This window comes from Dreissena polymorpha, chromosome 1, assembly GCF_020536995.1.
Source record: "Dreissena polymorpha isolate Duluth1 chromosome 1, UMN_Dpol_1.0, whole genome shotgun sequence".
NCBI classification, from domain to species: Eukaryota; Metazoa; Mollusca; class Bivalvia; order Myida; family Dreissenidae; genus Dreissena; species Dreissena polymorpha.
In genome coordinates, this window is record NC_068355.1 from 39,522,349 (window position 1) to 39,540,082 (window position 17,734).

The following is a 17,734-nucleotide window of genomic DNA, read 5'->3' on the forward strand; positions in this document are numbered from 1 at the left end:
CTCGGAAGCAAAAGAACACAAATTACGTTCGAAATACATAAACATCTTAATTAAGTTACTCACATATTGACCAATTAATTTATTGCTATAAGATTCAATAGATTTAGGCTCGAGAGCGTTCAATTCAAACTAGCTATATGTTCAATTTTATTTTCTAACAACTATTACCTAAATTAACCCATTTATGCCTAGCGTCTAGAACAAAGGCCTTGGCAAACAGCGTAGACCCTGATGAGACGCCGCATGAGGGTCTGCGCTGTTTGCTTAAAGGAATTTCTGTAAGAAATAATCTAAATATAGAAATAAATATACTAGACATCCCTAATTTTGGAAATACATGTACATTGATCCAATTTAGAAGGATGGGCGAGTCCACTAGGCATAAAATGGGTTTAAATCTCCATGCCGAAATGACGCATTCGGAATCATTTCACTCGCTCTGACGATAAGTAAAAAAGAGGGTTATACAAAAAACGGTTTGTATTCTGATAAAATTATGATTACGGTTATTAGTCGAATACCTTATCGGCATGGCGTGCATGGGGTGATAAGTGACGAACATAACAATAAATTTTCGCTTTTAAAATTAATAATTCTATTCTGTTTTCAAGATTTATATTAAATAAATATAATATTTGAAATGGTATTTGCGCAATAAGAAACAGTTCGGACGCTTGAAAACTCGAGTTTTCGAATATATTTAAATAATCCAAAACTATTATTCGACTATGTCAGTATTCTTTCCAAACCAAAATGTATGAATTTAATATGTAAAATTAAATACGCAACATAAAGAACAAATATAAGTTAATTTTTATGCGATTTATTATCATAAACTTTAAAAAAAAAACACACACACATACAAATCATTACTTATTTATAGCAATTAATCGTGTTTTATACATAGTTTTGCTATAGATACAGTTAAATTATACATTTGTGTCGCCGGCGACTAAACTTAATCAGTACATGAAGACAAAATGTTCACATAAGTTTAATTTATATACAATAATAGTCTTTGTCATATTAATATAAAATTAACGAGCATTGACATACACATCTACCATCGTCAGGTGAAAACTCACTGTTCGAAATAAACCGTCTTTTTCCGTTTCACTTCATGATGATTTTTTTCACCAAAGTCCACACACGAAACGCTGATTTTCGCCGACACGTCTTTTTCTGTGGCTTGAAATGCGGCGACATGCTTTGCTTCACCTCGTTCGGTAACGAACTAAGCGTCTCTCGCCTCGATGTCGTAGTTTGTGATGATGCGGAAACTCCCATCATGAGGGTCTCGTTGTTGAGAGCCGGATGAAGAAACAGCTCTTCGAAGATGGCCGCCAATTCGTCGTCGCCGTTCTTCGCTGTAACCTCCACGTGCGGGTGCTCCCACTCTATGGTGACCAAGCAGTCGGCGACAACCGGGTGCACCATGCGCACCGGGATGTCCATCTTATTACCGACGATGACGATGGGGACTTCGGCGCTGCGCATTCTCACTATGGTGTCTCGCATGAAGCGGATGTACTCGAAGGAATAGAAGTCGTTGACGGCGTAGATGAGGACGAACGCGTCGGCGCGCCGGATGTTCATCTTGATGAGCGCCGGAAGTGCGGTCTCGTCGGTGTCGATCAGATCCACTGTGAAGTCCGGCGACATAAGAACGTGTTGCTGACTTTTATTCGATTGCAGCTCAGTCACCTTTCGCTTCTGCAAAAACCATTCGGCGATCGTGGTCTTGCCGACGAATTTCGAACCCAGGAGGACGATCCGCGCCTTGGTGCTCGGCGTTGTCAGGGCTCGCAGTCGCATGGAGTTATAGAGGTCCCTAAACGAACAAATAATTCAATGTATAATTTTTTCGAAGGTCATTTTTTTTAAAGGTTAATATGCTCTTCAAAGGCTCAATACTGTTCGTAAATAATGTTGTGGAGAAGTTTTAATACAGTTACAGTTCTTATATATATACATATTAAGAATACTTTCAAACTAAACAATAAATTAAAACATTTCGGTGTGTTTCTTTCCATAAAATATCACAAGTATATGTACTTACGGTAATGAAGTCATCGGGTTTTCCATGGCTGTCGTGACGCTGTCCTGCAGTATAAAATAAGGATGCAATAGTGAATATCTAGCTCCTTGTATTAAGTAGCAAAATCTAAAGTAAAACCACGTACACGAGTTGGCAGTTATTCACTGATTTCGTGCGAGAAAAGTCTGGAGTCTAAACACAAACTGCCTCTTGTCAGGTAGAGCCGCCGTCTTTATAGGCACTCGAATCCACAGTTTTGTTGAAGGTGTTAATACGAAGGAAAACAGTGTTTACGTCAAAATGCTGCTTTTATATAACATAATATAAGTTTTATGTAATTGTAATCCGCAGTTTCGTTGAAGGTGTTAACACCAAGGAAACAACTTCTATACTACTACTACTATTACTACTACTACCACTACCACCACCACCATCACCACCCACCCACCCACCCAAACCCAAATCCCACCCACCCACCCACCCAATACCCACCCACCTACCCAATACCTACCCGCCCAATACCCACCCACCCAATACCCACCTACCCACCCAAATCCCACCCACCCACCCACCCAAACACCCACCCACCCCCAACCCCACCCCACCGCCGCCACCGCCGCCACCGCCGCCACCGCCGCCACCGCCGCCGCCGCCACCACCGCCGCCACCGCCGCCACCGCCGCCACCACCGCCGCCACCGCCACCACCACCACCACCACCACCACCACCACCACCACCACCACCACCACCACCACCACCACCACCACCACCACCACCACCACCACCACCACTACTACTATTACTACTACTATTACTACTACTATTACTACTACTACTACTACTACTACTACTACTACTACTACTTCTACTACTACTACTACTACTACTACTACTACTACTACTACTACTACTACTACTACTACTACTACTACTACTACTATTACTACTACTTCTACCACTACTACTACTGCTGCTACTACTACTAAAATCTGATATATTAATTCAATTTAGTTAAACGGAGTAAAGCTGAATTGTATAAGTGAGCCCACTTATTGTTTTTTAATAAATATTGTACCTTATTTTTCGCATGAAATACTGTCAATATATTTTGTTTTCTTTCTTTGTGCGTTCTATTTATATTTTCTAAAATTTAACATTTAAAAAATATATATACTAATATTACTACTACTACTGCTGCTGCTGCTGCTGCTGCTGTCTTCTACTACTACTACTACAACAACTACTACTACTACTACTACTACTAGTACTACTACTACTACTACTACTACTACTACTACTACTACTACTACTTCTACTACTACTACTACTTCTACTACTACTACTACTACTACTACTACTACTACTATACTACATACTACTACTTACTACTACTACTACTATACTACTACTACTACTACTACTTCTACTACTACTACTACTACTACTACTACTACTACTACTTCACTACTACCACTACTACCACCACCACAATCACCACCACAACCACACCACCACCACCACCACCAAAACCACCACCACCACCCCACCAAACCACCACCACCAACCACACCAACCACCACCACTACCACCACCACCACCACCACCACCACCACAACCACCACCACCACCACCACTACTACTACTAATACTACTGTTACTACTACTACTTCTGCTACTACTACTACCAAAATCTGATATATAAATTCAATTAAGTTAAACGGAGTTGTATATATGAGCCCACTTGTTGTTTTCAGTAAAATTGTACTTTATTTTTCGCATGAAAGATTGTCAATATTTTGTTTTCTTTCATTCATGCTTTGTGGATTTTATTTACATTTTCTAAAATTCTAGTTTATTGCCTAGAGTGCGTTACTGTTTTTTTTATTGTTGTTTTCATTCATATAATAGCTTATTCATTCTGTTAACAAATGCACCACCCTACTAGTACCATATTACTAGTCACATTCATACAGATTTGACTCCGGTTTTCACATTTAAAGACTTCGCATGTTTGTAGACGATAGTAGTATCTCCGAGACATTTACATACACACGATGCCCTTAAACGTCTCCTCACGTTGGGATCGCACGTGTGAGAACAAATTGTTTTTGTGCGATGTGATTTTTATTGGCTTTAGAAACACGTATCGCAGTCCGGTGCGTGTTTTACAAGACATAAATATACCCGGATGTCGGCAGACGATATAATATTAGATACTTAGTATTGTATGAAAGTATTGAGGGTGTATATCCCATACACCATCAGTTACTTACTGTGTAGCGATTATATCTCAACCGACTACTCGATTACTCGGGGTGTATGGAAATAACTCTGGGCGTATGAAAAATCAACCATGGGCACCTGACCGCTCTAAGCCAATCGGATTAGGTCATTTTTGTAGGAGGTGAGATATATACATTAACAATAGGTATTATGTTTCGCAAAATCTACTGAAAGTGTGCGATGCTCAGCGGTAGTGCATACGCCAACGGATCATGACTACTGAAAGTGTGCGATTCGCAGCGGTAGTGCATCCGCCAACGGATCATGACGACAAGAGTTCGAATCTCGGCGACGTTGTTCTTTTTTGCTCAACCTTTTTTCTTCATATAACAATAACTCAGAATTATTAGAACATTAAAGATTTGTAAGCAATCATATCTTTTGACAATTGAAAACAAAAATCTTAACAATTCCTTTAAAAATTCGGATGGGAACGATATTTTGATTAAATTACCATATTTCGACAATTTGTTTTATATATGCCGTCATTACAATAAATATGTTTCTATCTTTTTTGGCCAACTTTTTGCATACTCAGTGTTTTTCACAAAGTGAATCTCGTCGTATTTGATTTTTAGATAACATACTTTACTTATGTGTTTATTAATGGGTTACTTTACTTTTAAATTTTTTAACGCATAAATAATTGTCTCGTTTCTTGCAGAAGACTGGCGAGTTTTAAAGGGCTGTAATATCTTTAAACTTTGTGACGCCAAACATTTTCCTTGCGATTTTGGGCGGCCAGGAAGGGGTCAAAGTAAAGTATTTTGACATTAAGCTGCAGATTATGTTGCATATTATTTGAAAATATTTAAAGAATTTGAATAAAGATTAAAATTTTCATAAAATGTACTCCAAAATACATTGCACGTGTAATATTTTGCGTCAGTAGATATAACAACAACACAACAATAACAACGAATTGTTCCTTTGTGCTTAAATAAAAATGAAGCGATAATAACAGTATAATGAATTGTAACAAACAAAACAAGAAAACATACACAAGATATAACTTTTACATTAGCTTCTGAATGAAAAAGGAGTTCAGTCTCGTAAATAGTAATGACGATAACGTTAATTAAAATACAAAAGCATAGATAAAAGTCTAGCCAATCATAAATAATATTTACAGCCGCGCATTTACTTGCTCGAAAAATACCAAGCTCCCTTGATACATATTTCAGATTTTTCGATTGGCATATGATGGTTCACAATATATCATTTATTTCATTCTTGTTTCATTTATGTTTACTTATTCTGTTGTTCTCCATTTTTAACAGTGTATCAATTATAACGCGGCGGTCAGTTAAACTTTCCGCACTCTTTCTGGGTAAGTATACGTAAGCCGATCTTAACGCACATACTAAGCGGCTCTCCGGTGTGAAACCCTTGGCTCAATGCCAGATCCCGGCGAATGTAAGCTTGCTTGTTTGTCGCAAAACAGGACTTAACGGGAAGCAGGGTACTCCGGGGAACTTTAAAGTACCGGTAGTACCTGAGGCGACGATGGTCAATTGAGCGCCAGGTTATACATGGAATTGGGACACATTAATATGAGAGTTCGCTTGGCTTAACAAAATAATTAAAAATGCCTTAAACCTGACCCGTTTTTCACGACATACATTTTATTTGGGATAATAAAACCGGTGGTTCAGATTTGCATAATCAAATGCACGCAATCTGAGATATGACATTAATATAATACGTTTTACCAACAGTCGTTTGTCTATTATAAAGTACATGAGCATGTTAAATGAAAACATTATTAAAAACTGAAACAAAGATCGTGCAATAAACCGACCACCTGGATTTTCGAGGGACTGAAATTCCGGAGGCCGCGAGAATCGACGGGAACTGAAGATAAAACGTCTACATGTATTGACATATCTTTTATATCATAAAAACAACACATTTAATTCACAGTTAACTATAATAATGACTATCATTCATCATAAACTACACACGAAATGCATTGGTGACGCCAGAACAAAGCGTGTTTGTCTATTTGCCCACGGGACCACCTCCAAATCCGAACCCGCAGCGACACTGGCCGTCAACGCAGTGCCAGTCGCGGTCACACTGGCCCGAACAGTCACGAGCGGCAACACACCTGGCGGTCGCTACAATTCAATATTAAATATATCTGTTATAGGGTTCTGGTTTATTTAGCAGGAAATGATAATGCACGTGAGGGCTGATTGCGTCAACTTTAGCATCCAGATAAGCATCATTAACATCATCATAAACTAAGCAAGCGTAATTAAAGAGGCAATTCATGTCATTATTTCGATCAAACGCTACGCTCGCCAATACTTATGTATGCTATCATACAAGTTGCACGTTGAAAAGTGATACGTTTTTGTTAACAGACAATGGCCAAACGGAAAGTTTTACAGACAAACATAGGTCAAGTGAGAACCCATGAAGATCCTTACTTCGTTGCACAATTCGTTCAATAACTAGTCCGAGTATATACGGGCTTACATCATCACATTCAAACCGGTCATGGATTCGATCCCCAGTGTGGGGTCATTCTTTAGATCGGCCCTTAAGACGCCAAGAACTACATATGTTACGAGAGCGTTTCAATAAACCTGAAATTCTTAACGGAAACGATCTGTAATAAATAGGTCTAAACTAAACCCGACTACTCACTGTGTGTGCACGTGCATTGCCTGTGTGCACAGTCCAGAACGTAGTCTTGCTCTGGACACGTCACGTGACCACAGTCACCGGTGTCTCGGCATTCCTCGGCATAGGCAAGGGCTGAAACGAGATTGAGCTGAGTGTGTAGTGCCTTTGTAAGGTACTAGTATAACGATATATTTTCTTTTTATTAAAAAACTACAACATATTAGGTTCGGTCGGCACTATTCGATCATGCGACACAGAGAGGGGATTACGGTGGGAGGCGGACGGACGATGAGAAATTTTCTTTCGACAAGATTTTCATGAGAAAGATACATAATTGACTCATTAAAGTCAATGAAACTGCTGAAATTGTTTGAAATATGAAGCTGCACGAATCATTTTTCTTTATTCATATTTTCAAGCAGTGTCATAACCATGATACAAACGAAAAGCGAAAAGCGCCTTTCGCCAAAAGACGAATAAGAGACACAAACAAGTTATAACAAAAGTTTCAGTAAATACATGGATTTGACATTAACGGATGCCTCCGGCCAAAATATATTATTGACAAGCCTTGGATCCGTGTGTGGGGTCGATAGAGCTAAGAGCGGACGAACGAACGAACGCATGATCGAACGATTGAACGAACGATTGAACGAACAAATAGTTTTTACATACCGATGCAAACAGCGAAAACAACTATGGCGACCTTCATTTTGAGTGGAACTGGCAGTCGACGAACTAGTACTGCAATTAATTATACTGGTGTGTTCGGTCCTTACTACTCAATTTATATATCCCCAACACAGTTCGAGATCACGGTAGCACGGTCCCGCGATAAGCGACCCCTTATTTTGACATTCCATTTGAATGTGTCTTGCATGAATACTACTTTTTGATCTGTAACACGAATACCGACTCTCGTCGTGATATAAATTCACGATTCTCGTCGAAAAACTGGTTTGTGTCATTTCCCCTTACGCAACCGTGTCATGTTACGAAAGGAGCAACAACGTAAAATAAAGTGAGACTGTTAAATGTTATGTCATATTACGGCGTTCGATTCACGGTCTCTCATCTGGCAGAGTATCTTCCTATGGACGAATTACCAGTACTTTGTATAAACAAAAGTTATACTAATAATTACAACCGTTCTACTTTTAAAAGTCATAGGCATGGAGATAATTATTGTATAAATTGTTTCATAACCAATGTAGGCCGGCTGGGAATCAAACTTACTGTCCTGTTGGTAAATATCAATTTTTAAATAAAGTATTCTGTGTTCGACGTTAAAGGGGCCTTTTCACGTTTTTGTAAATTGACAGAATAAAAAAACTTGTTTTAGATTCGCAAATTTTCGTTTTTGTTAGGATATTTGTGAGGAAACAGTTAATACTGAACATTTACCATGTTCTAAAATATCAACTAAATGCATCTAATGACGATTTAAAAACCTGAAAATTATAAAGCGTTGCAACGCGAAACGATTGAATAATTTGGGGAGTTCTGTTGTTGTCGTTACATTTTGTGAAACTACGAGGATTGCTTATATAAAGTATAAAATACGTTACTCTTTGTATGATCACTGATGGCCGAGTGGTCTAAGCGGTAGATTTTTTCTCCAGGGCACCAGGTGTCAGTAGTTCTAGCCCAGTTGATGGTTACGTTTATTTTCTTTTTTTAAATGTTTTTTTTGTTAAAAAAATTTACTGGAGCTTTAAAGATCCAATGTTTACATTTATAAATATAAAGCATTTAATGACAAACTTCAATACATGCCAAACTCTGTTTCTTTAATGTAAGACGTAAAAAGAGTTGTTTGTCTCCACTTATCCGACCGACCCTTTACGTTTATTTTGGTGTTTCAGGCTGAGTTTATTTTAAATATTTAAGAATGTTGCAAAACGATTTTAAACATGAACAAAAAACAACGTTGGAATCGAGATTTGAAAAATCTGTCATTGAAATTCCTTATCAATGGGAAATTACTTGTGTATGGCAAAGAAGATAAGGTCAAGCAGAATCATCTCCCCTAATTTTGGCGATGTAATGGGAAAAACTGAAAAAACTTAAGAAAAATATGTACTGCCTTGGTGTTGATCAGTTTTTGTTGATTTAAACAATTCGTCATTCAAATCAATGCAATCACAGAGTTATGATGCAAGTCTTTCTCCCAGAACAATTACTTGCCGGATTATATCTACATACATGTAGAGTTCAGAGGTATTATACGACATTTTGATTGTCTGTTTTTCTTTACATATTTTCTATTGCTATGGTATCCCGCGTCACAATCAAAGTTAAAAAAAAAACACGGATAATTAAGAATCATCAGGCATTCAACGTTGCCAACCGTCTTTTCTTTACCCTTTGTTTGACCACCATCCCATAACAGAATTTGGTAGCAAATGGGGTGTAACAATATTTCGAAAAATAAAGGAAGAGAAAATACAAAGTTTGAGCATTGAAATTTTCTCTGGGGTATCCTTGATTGAAAATAATAATTAAAGTTCCAGGTTCACTTGCAAACACAAATGAATTTGATACAACCATACTACAACTTGCAATTGGTGATTTTAGTTGTGGCATAAATTTATTAAACATGTCATATTTATATACAACTATCATAATTTGCTTACCAGTAGTTGAATTGTTCATAGATTTGGGCATTTTAATATGAAAATAAATATGACTGCTTACAAAAAAATATTTAATGTTTTTAATAGTCTTAAGTAATTTATAGTAAGAAAAAAAGTTGAGAAAAAAACTTGAATTCGCCGGAATTCGAACCTGTGTCTTCTGCGACCGTGAGCGAATACGCTACCATATCGCTACACAAACTTTCATGACAAGTCCCGAAACATAATACCTATACTAAATGTTATCTATATCGTCTGCAAACTTCCGGGCAATTTAACTTTCGCAAAAACACGCTCCTGACTGTAGGACGTTTTCTGGTTTTCCACTCTATAGCCTGTTATATAGTCATACTAATCGACTATACACGGGGTGAATACTAGAACAGATATGTTCCAATGGCGCACATCATTTAGGCGTACGATGGTGTACATCCTTTAGGCGGGGGGGGGGGGGGGGGTCATGCGTAGACTGGGGCTAACTGGGTTTCAGTGATGTCAGCTGGAACTTACGTCGAAGATGGCGTTGTTTTGTGTTTTCCGTGAAGGGGCCAATATTTTCAAAAGGTATGCCACTTTATATTCATATTTCTTTTTCACGAATACAGCTTTTCGGCTCTACGTTGTTTGTTCTCCAATCGTTTTTTTGTTTCAAGACCGCAGACCTTGGAATACAACTTAATTGACGGTTTTGTTCTCTCTTGGTTTTTTGTTTCAATACCACAGAAGTCGATATAAAAATGTATTGAAGCAAAACCGTCCACAAATTTGTTTTTTAATTTCTTGGACTTCGAGATTCTGTTCGAATATCATTTTCTCGTAAAACAAACAGTATTTGTGCATGTTTACAGCAAACTATAATACTAATCGCGATTATATTATTATTGACGCATGTTTATGTCTACTGATTCATTTAGCGTCGAATTATAAGGATTATTCCTCCCCCCCCCCCCCCCCGTTTATTTGGAACTGACTTTTTTAAAGCTCATTTTAGGAGCTGACTTTCAAATGACAAACAGCTTTTTCCTATGTTAAAGGGTTTGACACGAAAGTCTATACACGTACTTCAATATGTTCAATATGGCATGTTATGTGGTGCAATATACGCGTTGTCTTAATAAAGTTACTTAATGAATGATAATAATGCTGTACGAAAATAACTACCGACCAACTGAATCAATTCACATTTTTTTTCAATAGGATGTGTTGTGGGATCCCTGGTATACGAGATAATAAAGTGTTTATCAGCCCCTTTCAGTAATATTTAATGGAGTTTATGACGTGCCGACCATATTCAAATATGAGCTTTTGTTTAACCATTATATTACCGTATTTTCAGATGATGCATGCCTAAGAGGGCGATAATGAGGGCATCTTTCCTTGTAGTATATGTATTTGAGAATTTAAAAGTAGAGGAGGACTGAGATATAATTCCCCATTCATGGAACCACAAAGTTTAACTAGACTATTTCATAAAGAATCCGTCAACAGAGCCTGACTAAAGCAGCAGATTAAGACACATTAAACCATCAAATTCATGTACAGCAGATGTTTGTAGTGTTTTTTATAATAAAGTCTTCATAGACAAGTATGTCATATAATTTCTAGTATTTCTACTAAATTACACTTTCCGTTCCGTATATGTCATGATGATAGTTTCGTACGTGTATTTTATATTAAAATAAACCATTATACGTGTTACGTCATTTTTTTTCAAAAGTGTCTGTGCATACATTTTCAAGTGTCCTTAGCACTTAAATACATGATAAAATAATTAATTTGGGTCGAAATAAATTCGTTATGCATTGGACACATTAACACAACTTAAGATGAGCAGGTAATGTTAGGAACAAACGAAATAACCTTTCCAGGTGAACCAAAACTTTATTTCCTCAACACAACAGTCTTAAATCACAGATGCATACAATAGAAAAAGAATACATGTATATATTGATCACTTCTAATGAAATCATATCATGCATTGCATTTGCACAAATCTAAACATCCGCTACAAGTTCACTTTTTAAGATTAGGATAAATTCATTAACTAGAACATGTTTAAAAGTAGGTCGTCCAAAATGTGTCACATCAAAGTTACATACATACATGTATATCAGTACCGTTGTGACAAACCGCGTAAAATGTCATTGTATTCAATACACAATTAGTATTAGTTTGCAATTAAAAAAATATCAACTGATATGCATCTTTTAAGCTCGTGTCAGGTATTCCATATCGCTTCATGTATTCCGAATCACAATACTGGTAATATTTTTGTCTCATCAACCTTGTAATAGTATCGAACATTTTTTTTCAATGCATATATATTGGACGTCTGTGCCATTGTTTTTGTGTGTTTTACGGGCGTGGTATTTGTTCGTAATCTGTTTTTTTTTGCTGGGTTTGTAACTTTCTTTTTCTTTTACGGTTAGTAATGCGTTCTTTTTAGATGGTCGCTTAGCGGCCGTCTAAGGTGGTTAGTCAAAATTCATGTCGATACGGCTTAGCTACTAGGAGCCCAATACCCGCTTACTACCCGTATCCGCGCGAGAAAAAGTTGTATAATTTATGCAAGAGGTTTGAGTTCTCCAATTATATTCATTCACAAATGGAAACATGATATTAATATCGTGTTAAATGCAATAGTTTCGAACGGTGATATTATAGAAAAGAATCAATAAACAATGATCGTAGTGTACGTGTCGCGGAGCAGATTGTTTATAAATGAATAAAATAGTCCACTTTCTGCAGCGTCTTCATGACGTAGTATTTTTGCTCAGTCCATTCATAATATGAGGCTATTGATAGATGCGCCTGTCGATAAACAAAGGAAAGTCCACGGGCGATAACAACGCAATAGGTTACGCTCTCAAATACACCTCAGTGACGTAGTACAGGTCGTAAATTGAGGCTATTAATAGAATCGGGAAAAAGTTAACGCTTATTTATATTCTCAATTTATAAAACGTTGAACATTAGTTTAACAATAACTTCAGCGATACGATAGACAAAAACAAAAAATGTTTCATAATCGCTAAACCCAAATATAACAAACAATTTATAATAATAATACGAATGACCTGTTTCGTAACCTCGTTCATGCTACTACAGCGGGTATTTCTGGAAAACGTTCCTGGTTCTCAACAGATAGCGGCGATCTTTTGTATTTACGGGTGCTAGCAACGCAATAGTAGAAGGTTAGTAGAAGGTTTAGCTTGTTTATATTCACAGTTCTCAATACATAGACAGTTGGATATGAGTTCATCAATTACTACAGTCGAACTATAGGCAACCTCGAAAATGCTTTATAATCGCTAAAACCGAAAACAACTAAATATATTATATTAAATATATTTAATACAATAACTATCTTTTAAAAATGAAGTCGGCGTATAGGCTGACTTTGAAATAAAGTTTGCAATTTACTTTTCTAAATAAATAAATACAATTAAACAAAAGTTAAACTATTGTGTTGTGTTTTTCACTTGTAAGATGCATATTCACCGCATAAAATGTGTGTTAGCATTGTCAAACCACACATTAGTGTGAGTAGATAAAAAATATACTACGGGAGAGCACTTCATATGTGTCCTCATATGCCTTGTTATGAGTATCTTTCTTCACTGTCGAAATATATCGTATGTTGATATTTGATTTAAACGCAGTTTTCTTTCGACACATTTAAATCACACGTCAATATCGCCGTCATGCGAAAATGGGTCTTATGCGTTTCGGCAAGCGTTTGTTAAACCCAACATGTACTTTTGCGCAGTCAGGCCGTAGGCGATGCTGTTCGCTAAAAACTCACTCAATATGTTATGTTTCTTCTTACCAAAAGGAGAGATAGCTGAGTGGGCTATTTATGTGATGGGCGCATATGGAATAAGACCCATTTTCGCATGACGAGGGTCATTACAAATCTCATTGCGAATTGAAAATGTCACATTTAAGAACAATTCGTTTTTGATACAAAATTGAATCCAAAATAGCAAACTTGTTAATAATGGCAGCCTATCCACACATTAAGGAATGATTTCCAGACGTGCTGACCAAGTACGGCAAACATTGTGGTATGATAATTAAACGATTTTCTCTTATCGTGACACTATACTATTTCGCTAATGATTGTTTTCTCATCTTGGAGGCGAAAGTGAAATTCTGCGAGATGGATTGTAACGCGTAATTGTAACAGGGCCACAATTTGTGTCGTTTGAGCATACAGAGAGTAGTCCGGAATTCCTTACACTGAACAGTGCTACATCCTTTGAATTGAGCACACACGCAGTGATGTAGCAAAAATTCAGAGATTGTATCTCGAATCAGCTTATTAAATATTCAAAAATATTCATGCGTGTCTGTTGGCTTTATGTAAAAGTCACTTAGATGAAAACATAGTAAAACAGAAACGCCTAAAAGCGCATTAGTGCACCATACCTATGTTTATGTCAGCGTTGTTGACACCGTGTGAACTGCTCGGGTAACAAGTAAAGCATAAACAGCAATGTGTATATACTTTTATTCCTCCATATACATGATACGAAGATTATTGTTTATTTTGAATTTGTATATGGTGTCAAAAAATAAAAGTTTTGTACACGGAACTTTCATTATGAAGTTATATTCTTGGTGAGATAGTTATTTGATATTAGAAAAAATATTCATTTAATATGATGGTGACTGAAAATTTTCTTTATATTAAGTTCTCATTACCATTTTCATCATACATTCTATGCTTTCAGAACGTCCATAAAGCATGTTGTTTTTATTTTGTCTAAGTTATTTCTATGAAATAATAAGGATGATAAAAAGTGCATACAAAACTCGACCCGTGCGCTATGACACACACTTTATAAAGTTGAATTGCGTGTGTTCATTTCAAACTTGCGATTGATTTTGAAAAATGAATTGCGTGTTAAATTATGCAATAGCGAACATCTTCAGTGCCTTCAGCGCTTTGATTTAATCTTGGTATCCACGGCGTCTATAACTGGTGTCTTGCTACCTGAAAATAGTAAGCATAGTATTTAGTTTAAGGCGTTTTGAAATCGAAATATGTTCATATGTGTTAAAAAAGCATGTAAAAAAATACACGGTGTAAATAATACCGTCAAATGCCTCATATTACGCACACCAGATGTTAGCGTTAAATGTGATACAACGTTGAAATCAATTTATACGTCACATGTGAGCTAATTACTTAAAAATAAACAATTCCTAGTATATAACGTACTGGGTCAACTGCAAATGAATAACAAATGTTAACTCTTGACCACTAATGAAAAAAGTTATTCACACCATTCGCATCAATGCAAAATTCATTCTCAAAAGTTTCCCCGTGTAAAACATTCTAGCATATGTATGAGATGTGTTGGTCGTTTGAAAGTCAGCTTCCAAAATATGCTTACAAGAAATTCAGTTCCTACACGGAAACGATATTTGAAGACGATATTCGAACAACCAAAGTCTCGAAGGTCAAGAAATTAAACAACAAATTTGTGGACGATTTTGCTTCAATTTGCTGCAACTTTTTTTCCGACGTCTACGATATTAAAACACAATACAGAGGGGAAAATGAACACCGTACAGTCGAAAGGGCGTATTTATTTATAAGAAATATGAAATATGAATATATAGCGGCTTACCGGGTGAGAATATCCACTATTCCTTCACGAAAAACACGAAAACGACGCCATCTTAGAAGTAAGTTCATACTAGCCTCACTTAAATCCATGGAGCTTACTTTAGCCTTTATGAAACAACAAAGACAGTCGATCAGTTTTTCTTATTATAATTTAACACTGTTTTAAGTTAATGCAGAACAAGTTAAATAATGTATGATATGGAACCAAAAAGTGATTGGTTGTGCAGACCAACCTCTCCTATTTTGTGGCGATTTACATGTAATTGGAAACAATGATTTGTTATGTGTATTTTTTTCCTAACGACGCGTGAGTCGGAAATACATTACAGATATTGAAAAATATTTTGACAAAACTTGCAATCTTTCAAAGTTTATTTAGGCTAATAAATATTTTATTTTACATTTCCTTTTATTGTAAGCCTGAAATTTTTCATTTAACAGCAGAGACACCCGTCTTAAATTTCTATACTGTATCATTTTATATCATTAACATGTATTCAAACAATAATACATAGTGATACTTTGTTTCATATTTCGCAAACCACTTTAACTGATGTGCGTGATTTGCGATAAATGCGTAAACAAGTGTCACGTATATACAGGCAAATAACCCACATACAGTACAAATTGGAAACTTCCATTTCTTTACGGACATATAATTATAATACTACTTATATCATAAAGTATGTGAATAATTATTGGGCTGCTTGGCCGGTTTAACTATTTTTGTGACCTGATTAACATTATTTCTCGAAAAATCATGCCCGTTAAACATTTTGTGGCAGGTTTGACCATTGTGTCACACCGGTCTTTACTGACCTGTGTGAATGCGCGCTAAGCATTGTGGGAAACGGACTTTTTTCCATCATGGCGTTGGTAAACATAATAAACACGGAAGTGAAAAATGGTAATTAATTATTATCAAAAACAGGCTCCATCAAACCGGGCCAGCTGTAATATATAGTTGGATGCAGTTTGTGCTTCAAAGGAGCCACTTTTCATGTCAGTCTATTGTTTGTAAGAATCACTAAACACGTAACTTAGACTAACTAAACTGCCTTAGTAAACATGTTACAAGACTGTATCTTCGAAATAGTAAATAAATCAAAATCATAAATAAATATTTATAATTAGATACCTGCTGAAATTTGAGAACGTAAACGATTTAAAATAAACGCTGTGAACATTACAAGGAATCTTACATTTAGGCCTAATGTGTGAGAGGATTAGTCAGGGACAAAATAAAATGGAGTTCGAAGGATCTAACATTTTGAGGAAGACGTCATGGTATCTTGGACATTTGGCACTTTCATATATTTATTTAGTAGATAGAGCTACTGAAAATGCTGAATGTGCTAATTGCAACATCAAAGACAAGCAGGTGAGATTTTTACAGCTGTATTTTTCTTGACATAATATTGAATGTTTTCCATTTAATATATATGCCTTTTTTTTCACCATTTTGGGAATGGTTTCCGGTCATTTCCCCCCAAGACGTTTCCTCCCCAAGAAGTTTCCCCCCAAAGACGTTTCCTCCCCAGACGTTTCCCCCCCATTTTAGTTTTAGTGCAGATGTTTCCCCCCCCCCCCCCCCAATAAATGTATAATTGTTCGGTTGAAGTATAATCTTTGTTTATTATCAAAATTATTATTTTGTTTATGAAGTCTTTAATTAACTTTTAATATCTATGAAGCAGCTTGTATGGTTTTTTGGTTTTAGAATTGTTTTTTGGAGGGTTTAACTGTGTAATGATTGCATGTAAATCATTAGTAAGTGCATGTTGGTGTACTAGTGGAATAAATGGAATATCCTCAAAATCTTACTGAGTATCTTATACATGTTGCTCAACACAAATGCAACCAAGAATAATGTGTAATCAAGACCCGTTTTGAATACACAATTAACACCTTATTTCAGTTTGAGTGAACCTGGGCAGGGTTGTGCAATTGTAGTGTTTGTTGTTTTTTATCCAAATAAATATGGTCAATTGGTGAATAGAAAAATGTTAAAATCAAATTTAAATTAATTTCGAAACTGTTTTGCTTGTAACAGTTAAATATGATAAATAAATATTTACTTTGTAACTGTCAACATTTTTTTCATGCATTCATATGTTTAAACTTTATTATCAAATTATTGGACGTCACTGATATTTTATTTTTACTAATAACTCATTTAGACTAATTAAAACAGAATTGAACTTTCCTTGCACATTATTTTATTATTAATAATATAATTTATTAGCAAATGTAATAAAAACTTATTGATATAAGAAACACAAAACACAATTACCCGTTTTTATTAAATGAATTTGTGGAATTTAAGGAAAAATTAATAACTTTATAAATTAAAAAAAGGTAAATTCAAAGCAATTTATTAATAATAATTAAAACAGTGATAAACTATATAAAAATGTTTTTGTATGATAATGTGCTAATCTCATCTTATGAATGACTATCCCCCTTCAAAGATGTCACCTAATCTCATCAATGCTGATTAATGGG

General features: G+C 35.9%; 2 protein-coding genes across 2 annotated transcripts; both read right to left on the reverse strand.

The window, feature by feature from the left end:
• Positions 1-902: 902 nt before the first annotated feature.
• LOC127865037 (GTPase KRas-like) lies at positions 903-2,223 on the reverse strand. The gene is made up of 2 exons (XM_052404916.1): positions 2,060-2,223; positions 903-1,831 (listed from the first exon to the last, which is right to left on the reverse strand). Exons 1-2 carry the CDS (start codon positions 2,083-2,085, stop codon positions 1,114-1,116), a joined length of 744 nt encoding a protein of 247 aa, XP_052260876.1. The 5' UTR covers positions 2,086-2,223; the 3' UTR covers positions 903-1,113.
• A 3,972-nt stretch (positions 2,224-6,195) lies between these two features.
• On the reverse strand, positions 6,196-7,798 carry LOC127865052 (serine protease inhibitor Cvsi-2-like). The gene is made up of 3 exons (XM_052404936.1): positions 7,631-7,798; positions 6,977-7,087; positions 6,196-6,441 (listed from the first exon to the last, which is right to left on the reverse strand). The coding sequence occupies exons 1-3, from the start codon at positions 7,665-7,667 to the stop codon at positions 6,323-6,325; spliced, it is 267 nt and encodes an 88-aa protein (XP_052260896.1). The 5' UTR covers positions 7,668-7,798; the 3' UTR covers positions 6,196-6,322.
• Between the last annotated feature and the right edge of the window lie 9,936 nt (positions 7,799-17,734).